This window comes from Astyanax mexicanus, chromosome 19, assembly GCF_023375975.1.
Source record: "Astyanax mexicanus isolate ESR-SI-001 chromosome 19, AstMex3_surface, whole genome shotgun sequence".
Taxonomy (NCBI): domain Eukaryota; kingdom Metazoa; phylum Chordata; class Actinopteri; order Characiformes; family Acestrorhamphidae; genus Astyanax; species Astyanax mexicanus.
The window spans coordinates 5,381,097-5,397,411 of NC_064426.1; the positions used below are offsets into that span (position 1 = coordinate 5,381,097).

The 16,315-nt window shown below is 37.2% G+C and overlaps 1 protein-coding gene across 2 annotated transcripts in view; it reads right to left on the reverse strand.

Annotated features, from left to right (window-relative positions):
- Nucleotides 1-246: 246 nt before the first annotated feature.
- Nucleotides 247-16,315, reverse strand: part of arhgdig (Rho GDP dissociation inhibitor (GDI) gamma) — a 60,315-nt gene continuing 44,246 nt past the window's right edge. For both annotated transcript variants that reach the window (XM_007245552.4, XM_007245551.4), the window contains exons 3-6: nucleotides 14,665-14,748; nucleotides 6,825-6,901; nucleotides 3,365-3,428; nucleotides 247-2,182 (exon numbers count right to left, since the gene is read on the reverse strand). In XM_007245552.4, the coding sequence (XP_007245614.1) occupies nucleotides 1,977-2,182; nucleotides 3,365-3,428; nucleotides 6,825-6,901; nucleotides 14,665-14,748 (431 nt within the window). In that variant the 3' untranslated portion in view covers nucleotides 247-1,976. The remainder of the gene's footprint in view (nucleotides 2,183-3,364; nucleotides 3,429-6,824; nucleotides 6,902-14,664; nucleotides 14,749-16,315) is intronic.

The following is a 16,315-nucleotide window of genomic DNA, read 5'->3' on the forward strand; positions in this document are numbered from 1 at the left end:
TTCTAAACTTTCAATGGAAGTCAAAGTGAGAAGAGTTTATTTCAGGTCATTTTAAAGAGTTTATATTGGTCCGTTAATAAATACATTTTGGCACAGTTTAAGAAACAAGTTTGTTTGTTCAGATTATGTATTAATCTAAAAATAGAAAAAAATAGAGACTTGTTTTTTTTATTAAACTGTCTTTATATGTTCTCTTATTAAATCATGTGACAGCAATTACCGTATGAACAAACACAGCTCCTGAGGTGGATTAAGACAAGCTTTATTGATTGACTTTATTTAAAAAATGCAAGATGCATGAAAAGATGTACAGTATATCTTTGACTATGATATTTTAGCCAATAAATCACAAGCTGTGTATGACTCTAACTGCCCCTGCCGTCATGACTGACACATCACAATGAAAAACTATGAGAAGCCTGTAAAAAAAAGAACATGCAGTTTACAGATATTCAGGATCACGTCTATTTATGAAAATAGTTACAAGATCACAACCATACTCATTTTAGAAAAACATATAATACAGTACATGATACTCCTTTATCTCGCTTAGATATAGCCAATACAGCCAATTAAAAAAAAAAGGTAATTACATATACCGTATAGGTTACACATTTCTGGACTGGCAGGTTCTCTGGAGTTCAAGCATTTTTGACTTTTGTTCCGATATGAAATCTTAAAGAGTAGAGTAACAGGATTGCTTTAGAATTTGCTTACAGCCATATCATTAAAAACATTAGTAACAAGCCTAGGAAATGAGGCTGTTGTCTCATTACAGCATTACTACTTATCACACACCACTTTATTCTAGTCAAAACAGGGGGTTAAGGTTAAGGGAACACCCAGACAGAGTTCTCCAAACTAGTCTCCACCTGCATGAGTTATTGTTGATGTAATTGACTGTACTTAAAAGTACAAGTAAAAGCACAGAAAACATGCTGCACAGTAGAAGTGTGCACAGCAGCAGTGCGTACAGTAGTGTGTACAGGGTTTACAGGGCCTGAGACCAGTATGAATCTGCAACAGCATGTGCAGTTATTACAGTCTGGCATTAGTTATCATGGAGTGTTTTAATCCAGTATGAATCTGTAAAGATAATATGTTTTTTTTAGGGGAATACATGATTTAGAATGCATGTGGTTGACTGACTGTACTTAGTAAAAGTCCAAAAATAAACTGATCTATATCTATAATAGATGCAAATGCGGAGAAGCTGAGGCAGCTTTCCATTGGCTCCTACTATAAGTTTGTATTGAGTTTTTTCTTAATATTGTTCCTAATTTTAATTTTATGTTGATGATAATCGTTTGTACATTACAGATGTGGCAAAAAAAAAAAAAAGGGCAGGTGACCCACGGGAATTTACAACGGTCTGATTACAGAAGGACAGCCACTGCACAATCATTTCACACTCAAGCATGCACCGTTCTGCTCTGGAGCTCCGGAACGGACCTTAAATGCAAAGAATACAGACGTCTTAATACATACATTTACAGTTCAAAACACGAACTAACCTGAGAGCACAGGCGCCAGGAAATTGATCTGTCTTTTATACAACTGATAACATGTTCTCTTTAGGAATGAATGTCCTCTAATTACCCTGCGAGTCGCTGTATATGCGTATTTCCCTACCATCCCTTAAGACCTAACAATATAGTTTTTTTTTATAGCATTATTGGAGCTGGATTAGTATGATATACTATATTTACTTTAAATCTTTACCAATAGGATCTGTGATTTTAAACCCAGTATGAATCTGTAGCCAATATTTTTGTCTTTTTTAGTCTGATGTTTAGCTCCAATAGTGCTTCTATTAGCCTCATCTCCACCCTCCTATAGTAACAAAAGATACATCTGTGAACCCCACCCTGATCCGCAGCTAAGCCCAGCCTAAACCCCTCTCCGTGCACCCTTCCTACATGCAGTCAGGCCCCGCGCGGCTGCGCAGGCGCATGCGGGCAGAGAGAGGGCGCCGTTTACTCCGCGCTGGTCCAGTCCTTCTTGATCTGCAGGTTCCACTCCCAGGACAGGTGGTCCGTCTTGTCGTCGTCTGTGAAGTAGGACTTGATGTGGTAGGTTCCTCGGACGATCATGCCCTTGGGCGCCTCCTCCACCGGGGTGAGGAACTCGTGCTCCTCCACCCTCGGCCCGTAGCTGCCCACCATGTACACGGCTTTATCCACTGAGAAGAGAAATTAATATTCATTTTTAAACTTTAAATCATAGTAAACTGAACTTCTGTACAGAACTATCAGCCTCGTTTAGCAACCACTCTTAAGAAGAGGTTAGCGGGACTCCGAGTGGTCCAGCAGTCTAAAGTACTGGTTTGAATCCAGTTCATGCAGCTTGCCATCAGCTGCCGGAGCCCAGTTGGTCTTGCTCTCTCTGGGTGGGTACAGTAGATGGCTCTCTTTTCCCTCATCACTCCTAGGGTGATGTGGATCAGCACAAGGCTGCGTCTGTGAGCTGATGTATCAGAACCGAGTCGCTGCGCTTTCCTCCAAGCGTTAGCGCTGTGATGCTACTCGGAAATGCTGCATTAGCAGCAGTTCTACAAGAGGCGGAGTCTGACTTTAAATGTATCAGAGGAGGCATGTGCTAGTCTTCACTCTCCTGGTGTTAAGGCATCACTAGTGATAGGGGGAGTCTTAATCTATCCCCATCACTAAGAGGATAAAAACTAGCACAAGCCTCCTCTTCTATATGTAAAGTCAGCCTCTATCCAGCCATCCTCCATCCCAACCAGTGAGAGCATGGCCAGTTGAGTTCTCTCGGACTCTGGCTGCTGATGCTAAGCAGCATGACCTGGGATTCGAACAGCTAATCTTTGGACCACTCGGAGCCCCCCAGCATCAAACTTAAAATGATACAGGGTTGAGGATCATCAATGATAATATGAACAAAAAAAAACATATATATGTTTTTTTTTTATATATTTTAAATCTTTTTACACTATTAATAAAAAATAGTACACAATAAAAAAAATACATTGTATACTTTGTAATTGTGCTTTTCTATTTTCATTACAATCACACTGATTAATCTGATTACTACACATTACTTCAGTGAAATTAAAAATCAATATGCTGGATGAGAATATACTGTCATATATATATATATATATATATATTTATTTTTGTGTGTGTTAGGGTGACCTTATCTGAGATAAGCGAGTCCTGGCTGAACCTTCACTTAAAATAAAATATAATACATTCACTGCAACAACAAATGTATTCACCTGCTGCTGATTCAAATTCATGAAATGTAAATGAGCACATTCCTACAAAACCCGGCATTCAGAGGCCGGCTGCACGTTCAGGGCGTGGAGGCGTGTGCTGAAATGCAGAGCAGCAGATGCCCTTACCTCGCAGTCCTTTCCTGTAGGTCAAGTGCACGTACTTCAGCCCAGACACGATGTCCCTGTTGACCTGAGGAGAGCAGACAGGAGGAAGACTCACTGTGATGAAGGCTATTAGCTTAAGATGCTGCTTGCTTTCAGTTCCAGGCTTTATTAATCCCCTGTTAGCCACCAGAGGGAGTCAGCAACAATCAGTAAACCAGGATCCAGCAGAACTGCTCGGCTTTTCTGTACAAACCTGAGTTTGAGTTATCACTTAGTCATGATAAGTATCTGGATACAGAGCGTATTTGAGTTAAGTAAGTATAGTTACGTAGTCAGGTTTAGTCATAAAGCAACTGATGAACTACATGTAATCATGATGATGTATCTGGTTGAGGACCATTTTTGAGTTAATTCAACTCAGTTGAAACATGATAAGTATCTGGATACAGAGCATTTTTGAGTCCAGTATGTGCAGTCATGATGATGTATCTGTATTTTTGAGTTAGAATAAAGTAACTGATTAACTAAAGGTAGTCATGATAATGTGTATCTGGTTTCTGACCATTTTTGAGTTAATTCAATTAAGTTTAGACATAATAAAGTAACATATTACAGATGTAATTACAGATATTATATGTTTTTGCATTAACTAAATTTACTTGTGGTAAAGTATTTGATTACAGAGCATTTCTGAGTTAACTCACTTAAGTTAAGTTATGATTACAAATTACAAATTATTTGTGAGTTAACTCAATACGTTCAGATATGATAAAGTAACATTACAGACTGTTTCTGCATTTACTAAATTAGGTTGTGGTAAAGTATCTAATAGAGTATTTGTGAGTTAGTTCAACTAAGTTAAGTTATGAAGACGTATCTGATTACAGAGATATTTGAGAGTTAACTCAACTAAGTTATGTTACGATAAAGTAACTGATTACAGAGTATTTGTGAGTTAACTTAACTAAGTAAGGTTATGATTAAGTCCCTGATTACAGAGTATTTGTGGAGTTAACTCAATAAAATTAGACATGATAAAGTACCAGATTGCTCGGCTTTTCCATCCAGATCTGAGATTGGGCAATACCCCTGGGATCTGTCGTCCTGTTTAATATCTCAGAAGTGCATTAAATTAGAATTCTGTTCTGTTTTGAGGTTCATCCACCCTCTCCTCAGCCCAGGGGAACAGGGGATGTTGTCAGTCTTAAGCTCAACTCTGTCAATCAGATTTAGAAAAATAAAAACAGGATCCTGCACCGGCCGTGGCCTGCTGATATAACTAATGGAAGCTTCCAGAACAAATACTCTCAAAAAACACAAGTGCATTCCTGAATACAAATGGAGGGATGAGAATAAAACTTATAAACAAATCAAGCTGAGTGTGTCTATTTTTATATTCGCCTCCAAACAATATTTATGGACATATTTCGGACTGTTCCTATTGGAGAGTATGAGCTTGGGAAAGCTTGGAGTGTGTTTATATGAGCACGTCTGGGACATGAACTCATTCCTTTCCTCCAAAACAGAGCCCTGTTTTACTACAGCTCCTACTGTAATACTGGATATCAAATATCTGATTTTGCTGTTTATAGGTTTATGTTTGAGTAAAATGAACATTGTTGATTTATTCTATAAACTTCACACAACATTTTTCCAAAATTGCACATAAAAATAATAATGTCATTTAGAGCATTTATTTGCAGAAAATAAAAGAGAAATGCCTGAAAAAAAAACAAAAAACAAAGATGCAGAGCTTTCAGACCTCAAATAATACAAAGAAAACAATTTTATATTCATAAAGAGTTTTAAGAGTTCAAAAATCAATATTTGGTGGAATAACCCTGTTTTTTAATCACAGTCTTTTCATGCATCTTGGCATCATGTTCTCCTCCACCAGTCTTACACACTGCTTTTGGATAACTTTATGCTGCTTTACTCCTGGTGCAAAAATGAAAGTAGTTCAGTTTGGTTTGATGTACAGGCTTCCTCTTTATTTTATTCCAGAGGATTTCAATTTGGTAAAATCAAAGAAACTCATGATTTTTTGGCTTCAATTAAACGTTAAGATGCATTTTACCTTTCTTTCAAAACAAGCTGTTCTGGACATGTGAGGTTTTTGTGTGACAGCATCCTAATGCTTCCTCTTACAGTAAAAGTCAAAGCCTGTTTACACCCCCATACATTTCTTTGTTTGTATGCAGTGAGGTTGAAGAAGTCAGAAACAACATGGAAATATCTGTCTTTTTCCATTCTAACTATTTATGTTATCAAACATATTTACAATTCTGCTCTATTACCAATGTAAAGATTTTCAGTTTTGCTCTTTTAGATGCTGTAAGTAATTAAAAATGATAAAGTATCAAAAAGAAAAAAGTAACTGATTAAGAAACATTTTTGAGTTAACCCTTGTGTGGTGTTCGGGACCCGTTTTCATTTTTCATGAAATGATAATGATAAAAAAAATATTTTTTCTAACTCAAACTCATTGGCATTGGCTCATTTTTTTGTGAAAAACATATATCAAAACACATTTTCGATAAACACACACTGTACACCCCCCCCCCCCCCCCTACACATTTATATTACATACAGTATGTTTGGCCAAGGGCTAATAAACATTGCTTCATTTGTAAATTTTAATCTAAACAAATTTTCTACTCATATCATTTTCTTTTACATTTTATTAAAAAACTAATAAAAAAAGAGTAGCACTTTTTAAAAGAAATGTAACATAAGAAAGGTAAAGGACAAATATTAACCATGTAAGCTGTTTATATTGCTTGCAATTTAGGTGAAGCGAGCATGTGTAAAGCATTTTAATGTAGAATTGCTTAATTTTGCTGAATTAAATACAAGTAACAAAGTAAACGAGTAACAAAAATATGAACACCACACAAGGGTTTACTCAAATAAGTTTAGTCACGATAGAGTTACTGAATAAGAAGTGTTTTTCAGCTAACTTTCACGATAAAGTAACTAAATAAAAAGTGTTTTTGAGCTAACTCAAATAAATTTAGTCATGATAAAGTAACTAAATGCACTGAGTTTAGGTTAACTCAAATGTGTTTAGTCATGATAAAATAAGAGAGTTTTTGAGGTAACTAAGTTTAGTTGTGATAAAGTAACAGATTACAGACAGTTTACAGTTAACTCAAACACATTTATTCATCATAAACAATCTGATTACTGATCAAGTGAATGAATGCAGACTGTTTCTGAGTTAACTCAACTACGTTTAGTCCTAATAAGTAACAGATTGCAGAGTAATTCTGCATCTTAGTTTGTTCATCAATTTGAAGCAGCTCTTTCCTATTATTTTATTATTTTATTTTTTTTTTTATTTGAGCTGCAGCTAAAGTTTTTTAAACTGAGTTAATGTTAATGTGAGTTATTTTTTACTAAACTAAGTTGAATGAGCTCAAGAAAACACTTTGTATTTCTTTACTGCATCACATTACAGTGCTGTTTATCTTCTGTTTACCTTAAAGTGGATCTTCACCCTGTAATCCACGCCCTCCTTCATGACGAAGTTCTGTTTCTTCAAAGCATCAAGGTCACCTGTATAAAAAAGCACATGATTTAACAATAAAACAGCCCCCAGTCTCCACATCTCGACTCCGAGCTCGATATCATACGCAAAAAAGAGCAGAAATCAATAGTGTAATAGTAAACGTTGGGCTTTATGAGTACGTTTCTTGTTTGGCTGCTCACAGTTCAGCCGGGTTCACTGTAAAAAGCCTTCTTCCAAAGAGAGCAACTGCTGTGTTATCAATTTATCCCTCAAATTTGCCCTAAGTGCTTTATAATGGATTCAGAGAGAGCTGAGATGGGCTAGAAAATAGAAGCAGGAGGATGATAAAAGGGGCTGTGGAGAAATAATGGGGGATATCACTGAGGATCCCGGGCTGGGTGTGTTCTATATAAAAACATGCTTATTACATATTGTCTTATTGCTTTTACACACAGATTACATTTGTGAAGACTTGAAAAATGTAAAAAGCTTGAATAAGCTTTGAATAACTGGTTAGTCTCATTTGTGATTGACCCAGATGTTCTGACCCAGAAATATACATACCTGGTACTGAAAAATATACAGTATTATACTCCCTGAATTACAAAAATCTTTCATTGTCCAAATACAGGGGTTGGACAATGAAACTGAAACACCTGGTTTTAGACCACAATAATTGATTGTGGTGACGGACAGTTCTGGTGGAAACAGGAGAGTTGAGCTGCACATTGAATTCTGCGTGATTTGATCAGCCGTGGTTTTATGTTTTCTGGATACAATCCGGGTTAACACCCGAACATCCCTTTCAGACAGCTTCCTCTTACAGCGTCCACAGTTAATCCTGTTGGATGTGGTTGGTCCTTCTTGGTGGTATGCTGACATTACCCTGGATACCGTGGCTCTTGATGCATCACAAAGACTTGCTGTCTTGGTCACAGATGCACCAGCAAGACGTGCACCAACAATTTGTCCTCTTTTGAACTCTGGTATGTCACCCATAATGTTGTGTGCATTGTAATATTTAGAGTAGAACTGTGCTCTTACTCTGCTAATTGAACCTTCACACTCTTCACGCTCTTACTGGTGCAATAATGTGCAATTAATGAAGATTGGCCACCAGGCTGCTCCAATTTAGCCATGAAACCGCCCACACTAAAATGATGACAGGTGTTTCTGTTTCATTGTCCAACCCCTGTACTTTATGTAAAAATAGCTGTCTTTGTTAAGGAACCCTTATTTTTTTATGAGACAAGTATGACTGTATATATATTGTCATAAAACATCAAATTCTTCTTTTTAAAAGAAAATCCAACAGAAGCAAAACAGAGCCACAAAACAGGCAAATTCTAAAACCCCTGAATTGTTACATCACACTCTTAACTCATTTTATTTACACCCTAAAAATCTACACATACCCTAAATCTGTGAATATGGTGTTGTTGATACTGGAGAGCAGCCTATCACCTCCAGACTCTAGATCTGCAACAATTGTGGCAGCTTTAGGCAAAGCTTTGTGTAGCGTAGCTGAACATGCTAATTTATTATTACTAAGTGGATTGATTGTCATCTGATACTTGCTTTTTTGTCTGAGGAGGTGAAGGCAGTGTGTAAATTCACCAATTTATAGAACATACTGTAGTAAATTACATTACTTCACTTCTCCATGTAAACGTAATGTCTATTCAGACTAATTCCTGTCTGAACAGGGTTCAAGAAGAACTTTATATTTATAATTCAGAACTCTGAAGCATGCAGTTTCTATTTTCCCAAACGCACTCAGATGAATTGACATTCCCGGCATGTATTCCCAAGCCCCCCAGTGCCCACCTCCCCTTCTTCGCAAGAGAAGTTATTCACGTAGTGGAAAAATTATCAGTTAATATTGTGAAGACCCCAAAACAGCTTCAAAGCCAAATTCTGTAGCAGAGAAGAAATATTTGCATAAACCTTGGTGAAGCGTGTTCAGGAGACGCTTCTCTTTTCACGCAGCAGTACACGAGGGGAGGGGTTTAGGTGGTGAATACTTCTTTAAAGATGTATAAAATGGGTCAAGACTCTCAAGAGAATAAAAACTTATAAACCTGAACTGTAGAAACATAAAGTGCAGGTTAGCAGCATCAGAAAAACCTCTAAAAAAACTGTCAAACTTGACTTTTCACCAAAGAATGGAGTAAAACCTGAATTATCTACTGTTTTTTGCTGAACTCTGTGGTCCTCCGGTAATTTTAGTCCTGTCCGTATGCACATCTCTTAGTTTTATCATCTCGCATTTAATAAAATAGCTATTTGTCCACTGCCACGCACTGTAATTACACTTTGGGCGCTAATTTCCATGGAGATCCATGTAAACACAACAGCAAGTGGAAATGGAGGAGCTCCTGAACGTGATTTCATGTGAACAAGAAAGCCAAAAAAACATATTGGTCCTATTGGTTATTATTATTGGTTATTTCAATTGCTGTCCGGATGCAAGAGTTTCGAGGTGTGAAACATTTTTCACAGACATCACCCTGAGAAACTAATCCCATTGGGAATGCAGCTTCCAACACTTTTGTGATCTAGTAGAAAGCTTCCCCTGGACAGTAGAGACAGTAACTCTAACAAAAGCAGGATAAACACTTTTTAATACTCCTAATTCTGCCAGAAGAAACAATGAAGTGTCCCAATACCTTTGCACATACAGTGTAGTATAAAGCACTAAAATGGGTTCACTGCTCTGTAAATCAGAGCTGATCTAACTGAAATTATAAGGTGCTCAGACGTGGACCCACTCCAAGAATTCAATTAAGGGTCTAAAGATAAGGCTCTGCTTCCTGCTGCTGTAATCCGGACATCAGCAGAGCCGAACCCGGGGGCATCTGCAGCCTGCGGATCACCCCCTACCTCCACACACACACACACACACACTAATACACACACACACACACAAACACACTCACTGTCACCTATCACAAACACTACAGAGATGCCTAGCAACATTCGTCAAAAGCCCTGCGGTTCTGTTTCAGCCCAGCAGCCGCCCAACTGTGCAGCCATCACGCTCCATCACTCACAGCACCATCATCAGTATGTCTGACTGAACCGGACCATGCTTTACTAACTTCCTACAATAATAAGGCTGCTAAAAGGAGTAATTTCTATATTAAGAAAAAAAACATGGCTACATAAATAATATAAAACTATAGGCAGACAACTGAATAAATTAAAGAAGATACTGAATAATTATACTGAATAAATTACAGTAGATACTAAATAATTATACTGAATAAATTATAGAAGATTCTAAATAATTAAACTGAATAAATTATAGAAGATTCTAAATAATTAAACTGAATAAATTATATAAGATTCTGAATAATTATACTGAATAAATTATATAAGATTCTGAATAATTATACTGAATAAATTATAGTAGATTCTAAATAATTAAACTGAATAAATTATAGAAGATTCTAAATAATTAAACTGAATAAATTATATAAGATTCTGAATAATTATACTGAATAAATTATAGTAGATTCTGAATAATTATACTGAATAAATTATAGAAGATTCTGAATAATTATACTGAATAAATTATAGTAGATTCTGAATAATTATACTGAATAAATTATAGAAGATTCTGAATAATTATACTGAATAAATTATAGAAGATTCTGAATAATTATACTGAATAAATTATAGAAGATTCTGAATAATTATACTGATTAAATTATAGTAGATTCTAAATAATTAAACTTAATACATTACAGAAGATACTGAATAATTATACTAAATTAATTTACAGCAGATATTGACTAGTTTGTAGATATTGATTCATCTATAGTAGATACTGAATAATTATATTGAACAATTAATTTATAACTTAATTAACTGAATAATTGAAAATTAATTTTGAATAATTAGAAAACACCGAAAATGTATTATAGACACAAAGTAATTTAGAGTAGATACCAAATAATTAATAGTAGAAATTAGCTGCATATTTAAAAGTAGATTCTGAATGAATGAAAAACACTTAAAAAAACTATTATAGATATTTACAGTAATCATTCAAAGTAGTTACTGAATAATTCGTAGTAGTTATCATCATCATGTATTGTAGACATTGTACAATTTATTATAAATAGGCAATAACTCATCGTAGATAAGGATCTATGGTGCAGATAAGCAGAAGAGGTGATATTTATTATATGTATTAAGTTTATGAGCTGATAAAAAGTGTTTAGTGCACTTCTGCTTTTTAGGAGAAGTGTTTTTGTTATTGTTATATAGTTTTGATTTAAACAGAGTATAAATCGAATTCAGAGATTTGGTAATTTTATTAAATCACTGGCTGCATTCTGTATATAAACATTTTAATCAGTAAACAGTGACAGAGGTAAAAGTTGAATAGAGTAGTGTGTGAGTTTCAATGCGGAGGAAGTGTGTGTGTGTGTGTGTGTGTGTGTGTGTGTGTGGTGCTGCTGGTTCCTGTATGCAGAGCTAAATATACCAGCTGAAGCTGCTCTGCTGCAGGAGTGGCAGTTAAGCTGAAACAGGAAGTGAGCCGCAGAAACAGCGCGGCGAGGCGGCGAGGGTTTCCTGCATGCGCTCTGCACCATCAGCCCTGATCAGCCCTGATGAGCACTGACCACAGATTCACTTCTGATTTTACTATTCACCATCAACTCCACCCACAACCTCACTTCCGGCCCTGCACCTTCTCCACCTGCATCATCATCATGGTAACTGAGGATGTACACTTAAATATTTTATATATAACCTGATACTTTTATATTACATACTGAATTATTTACAGATGCCCAAATTCCTTGAATCATGACTCAACTCCAACGTAACACCACAAACTTACACACCAAAGACTTTAGACTAAACTCAAGCTCACACATCAGAGACTTAAGACTCGACTCAGACTCAAACTCCAAAGACTCAAGACCTGACTCAGACTCACACACCAGAGACTCATGAATCGACTCAGACTTTCACTCTAGAGACTTAAGATTTGAGTCAGACTCACACACCAGAGACTCAAGACTCATCTAAGACTTCCACCCTAGAGGCCTTACTTGGATTCACAGCCCAGAATCTCAAGACTCAACCTGACTGAGACACCAAAGACTTTAGCCTTAACTCAAGCTCACACTAAGGCTCAGACCCCAAAGACTGAAGACGCAATTCCGATTCACACTCTGAAGACTCAAGACTCGACTCAGACTCACACTCTAGACACTCAAGACTCAATTCAGACTCACAGTCCATAGACTCAAGACTTGACTCATTTTCACACGGCATAGATTCAAGACTCACACTCTAGAGACTCAAGACTCAATTTAGACTCACACTACAGAGACTCAAAACACGACTGAGACTTACTCCCCAGAGATCCAAAACTAAACTAAGGCTCAGATCCCAAAAACTAAAGACTCGACTCAGAGTTACACCTCAGAGACTCAAGACTCGACTCAGATTTACACCTCAAAGACCCAATACTCAACTAAGGCTCAGTCCCCAAAACCTGAAGACTCAACTCAGACTCACATTCTAGAGACTCAAGACTCAATTCAGGCTCACACCCCAAAGAATATAGACTCAACTCAGACTCATACTCTAGACTCAAGACTCGACGCAGACTCACACTCCAGAGACTCAAGACTCGACTCAGACTTACACCCCAAAGACCCAAGACTCAACTAAGGCTCACACCCCAAAGACTGAAGACTCGACTCAGATTCAGATGCAGAGATTTAGGACTTAGGACTTAGACTCGCACCCAAAAGACTCAAGACTCAAGATTTGACTCAGGCTTGCACGCAAAAGACTAAAAACATACGTTTTTTTTGTGATAAAACAAGTATTTAAAGGGTTAAAGTCTGGCATCTACCCTCCTGTCTGCCGTCAACTGTTCATGCTGCTGTACGTTTTCACAACATCCCACATGGTATAAGACGCCTGAAGGTTTCACTGCTGAGACGGGGCTTCTCTTTTCAAAGCACCGGACTTCAACTGCACGGGATCATCCCATCGCCTAGCAACCAGGTGACCTTTCGCAGCACTTCATCGTTAAGCAGAGGAAGACTCCCTCAAGTCGGCCGAGCGATGGGAGGTGGCAGAAACGGGCTCTGAGAGGGGGCATTGGGGGGCGGGGGGTCCCTCATATCTCCCCCGGCTTTGTCCTAGTGGGTAAAATAAGCCTGGGTTTTAAAATGATAACGAAAATCAAACGACGTCCAATAAAATAATGGCGCCATTCTGCTCCTCAGCCCAGCTGGTACCTGCCAGGTCAGACGCAGCCCACAGCAGTGTGAGATTGATTCATGCTATAAGTCTTAACATCAGCAAACCCCTCACTCCCCAACTCCCATCTACCATCACACACACACACACTCTAGCACTGGTCCTCCTCTTAAAGGCATGACATCACCCTCCTTGAGGAGGTAGAAGGGCTCATTAGAATGCAGCATAGAGTCACTACGCTTCTATCAACAGTGTCAGCACAGGAAACGCCCTCTCCGCCTGTGACCGCAGTACTCGGACTGGGCAGCGGGGGCCCCTGCATCGTTCCATAGCAACAGCAGAAAATTCTGGGCATTCATTAAAGCTACACATGATCAATATCATGAATATTCACAGCTTTGCATTGATTATTTTTTAAATAAGGCACACGTATATATATGTTTAGAAACAAAAAAAAAAAACAAAAAAAAAAAAGAAGAAAGAATTCAAATCTAAACTATAGGAAATCCACAATTTCATATTTAATATAATGTGGATTAAGTACCTAAAACATTTAACTAAATTGGAGCCTTTAAAGGAACAATCAGTACTAAATAAGAGCGAGTGCATGAAACAGATGCCAAGTTCAAGGGTTGCCAGTAGGGGTGGGCGATATGGCCCTAAAACAATATCAGAATATTTCATGGTATTTTTGCGATAACAATACTCTTGGCGATAAAAAAAAAAAAAAATTCAAGAATACATAACTGGAAAAAAAAAAATCTAAATTAAATGTTATTATTGCATACAATATGATATATGGCACCCCCTAACTGAGATACTAAAAAATATAAGAATTTTATCAGATTTGTAACCGAAGTCAATGATCCACAACGTCATTACATTACTAATTATTAATAGTATTACATTACATACTATTAATAATGCACTCCAAATATCTGCATATATCCAGGACTGAAGTAAAATAAATAATACTGAATAAAAAAACATCCTAAATGAAAACAGTGTGAATTCACCTTTCCTAACAATAGCAACAACAAAAAAAAGTAGTACACTCATGTTATAATTAGGGGTGGCTGATGTTTCAGGGTATAATTTTGTTCACGATATTCAAAAATGTTGCCAATATTATTGTGTACGATACGATATGCCACACCCCTAGGTGCCAGATTGGCAAGTAATGATGAGTCTTATTCTGTAAGCTGATAAGGGAATGTATACAATGTTTGCAATCTTTTTATTGTTTGTTCATAATAAATGTATTTTATATATGTCATTTTTAAATCAAGTCAAGTAGTCTTATTGTCAATGCTGCATATGTTTAAAAAAATACAAAAATTACAGCAAGTACAGAAAATAGATTATCAATATAAATTATAGATACTGTAGATATGTATATCCACTTTATATCCTTATCCCTATATCTACAGTAATATGATATATAATATATGTTAAGAAAATTATATTTAAAATGATATTCAGAATGGATTGTGTGCTATATTTAAAAAAAAAACTAATATCTGCCTCTTCATAGACCACCCATTAAGTTTTATTATAAATATATTATCCAAACCTGTTAAGTCCATGGTGATAGGTCCGGGGGCCTGGTCACACATCAGCGTCAGCCTCGTCACCTGAACGTTAGGAATGGTCGGATCTGCAAAAAAGAAAAAGAGGGAAACATCAGTTGATAAGTAACGAAGGTTTCCAAGGGCCTCAGAGTGGCACAACCATCTAAAAGCCATGGCTCTACGTAACATGATGCCACAACCATCTGCTCTGGTTCTGCTTGGTTCTGGTGTGAGTCCATCCTGGTTCACAGTATGTGGTTGGGTGCTGGTGGCTGATCACCCTCTGGATCGGGCTCTTTCGGGCTGTATACATTCACTATGATTTGTCACAATCCTCTCTTCCTAATGTAATAAGATCCCTGATCTGTTCTTACTAGGAGTGTAACAGTTCATGTATTCTTTAGGAACCATCACATTTTAGCTGTACATTTTAGCTGCTATTAGCAACCTGCTAAGCCTGCCATGCTAAGTGTAGCTCGAGCTAAGTGAATGGCATGGGCACTGTTTGGCAAATGAAATCAACACGCAGGAGCTGGTAACTCTAAATCTGGTAACTCTAATGAACTTATCCTGTGCAACAGAGGTAACTCTTGCTCTTACTTTTTTGGAGCAATCCTGATTAGGGCTAGTTTCATCATAATGTTTTTGATGGTCTTTGCGAGTGCACTTTCGTACACTGACCTTTCACTGTATTTCACCAACTCTACCTCTTCACTACTTTACAACTGATTCTCTCAAACACATTATTAAGAGGCAAGAAATTTAAGTAATTAACTCTTGATGAGTTCAGCACAGCTGTTAACTGAAAGCTAAACATTCCAAGTGACTCTACCTCATAAAGCTAACTGAGAAAATCCACTCATGATGTGCAGAACTGTTAGTTAACCAAGAGGTGCTATTTTGAAGAATCTAAAATATAAAATATATTCTGGTTTGTTACTAAATACTGTAATTCCTATGTTTTTTTTCATAGTATTCACGAGTTTAGTATTAATCTTCAATGGAGCTGCTCTGTTAAGATAGGAACGCACCAAAGTCGGAGCACACCTGGCTCTTAAAGGAAATGACGACTGGCATAGGGATTGGTTTATTTCAGGTTACGCCAAAAACACACCCATGACTATAATTAATGGAATTAGTACATGCCTAATTTTGCACGTTTCAAGCCGTGCAAAGCATTTTACCAGCTCTGCGTAATGCAATTGACCGGTGCACTATAGATCACTAACATAGGGCCAATATACTCTCTAATAGTGTCCATATGCTTCTTTTTTTAAGCTAAGTGTTGAAGCTAACTATATAAAGTAAGGTTAATATCACTATCCTACATATTTGTAAACAGTCCCCCAGACCTTTCTGTAAATACATGCCCTCACGCTTCACTTAGCCTAATCAAACCTCATCCAGGTTCTTCGTTAATTGGTTTTATATTATTGCCAAGATGATGGGAAAATACTGTGCTATAAATCTCACCTTTACGCCGCCCTCCAGTAATTAACGCCCAGCAAACGAGCACTGCAATCAGAGCGAGCGGCGAGAGCAAACAGAGCCATTTAGAGCATTTTAATATTCTCAGCATGCACCAGAGCAGCATCCCCATTTACAGCAGGAAGACGGGTGGAATTACACACACACACACCCACCCACACACAC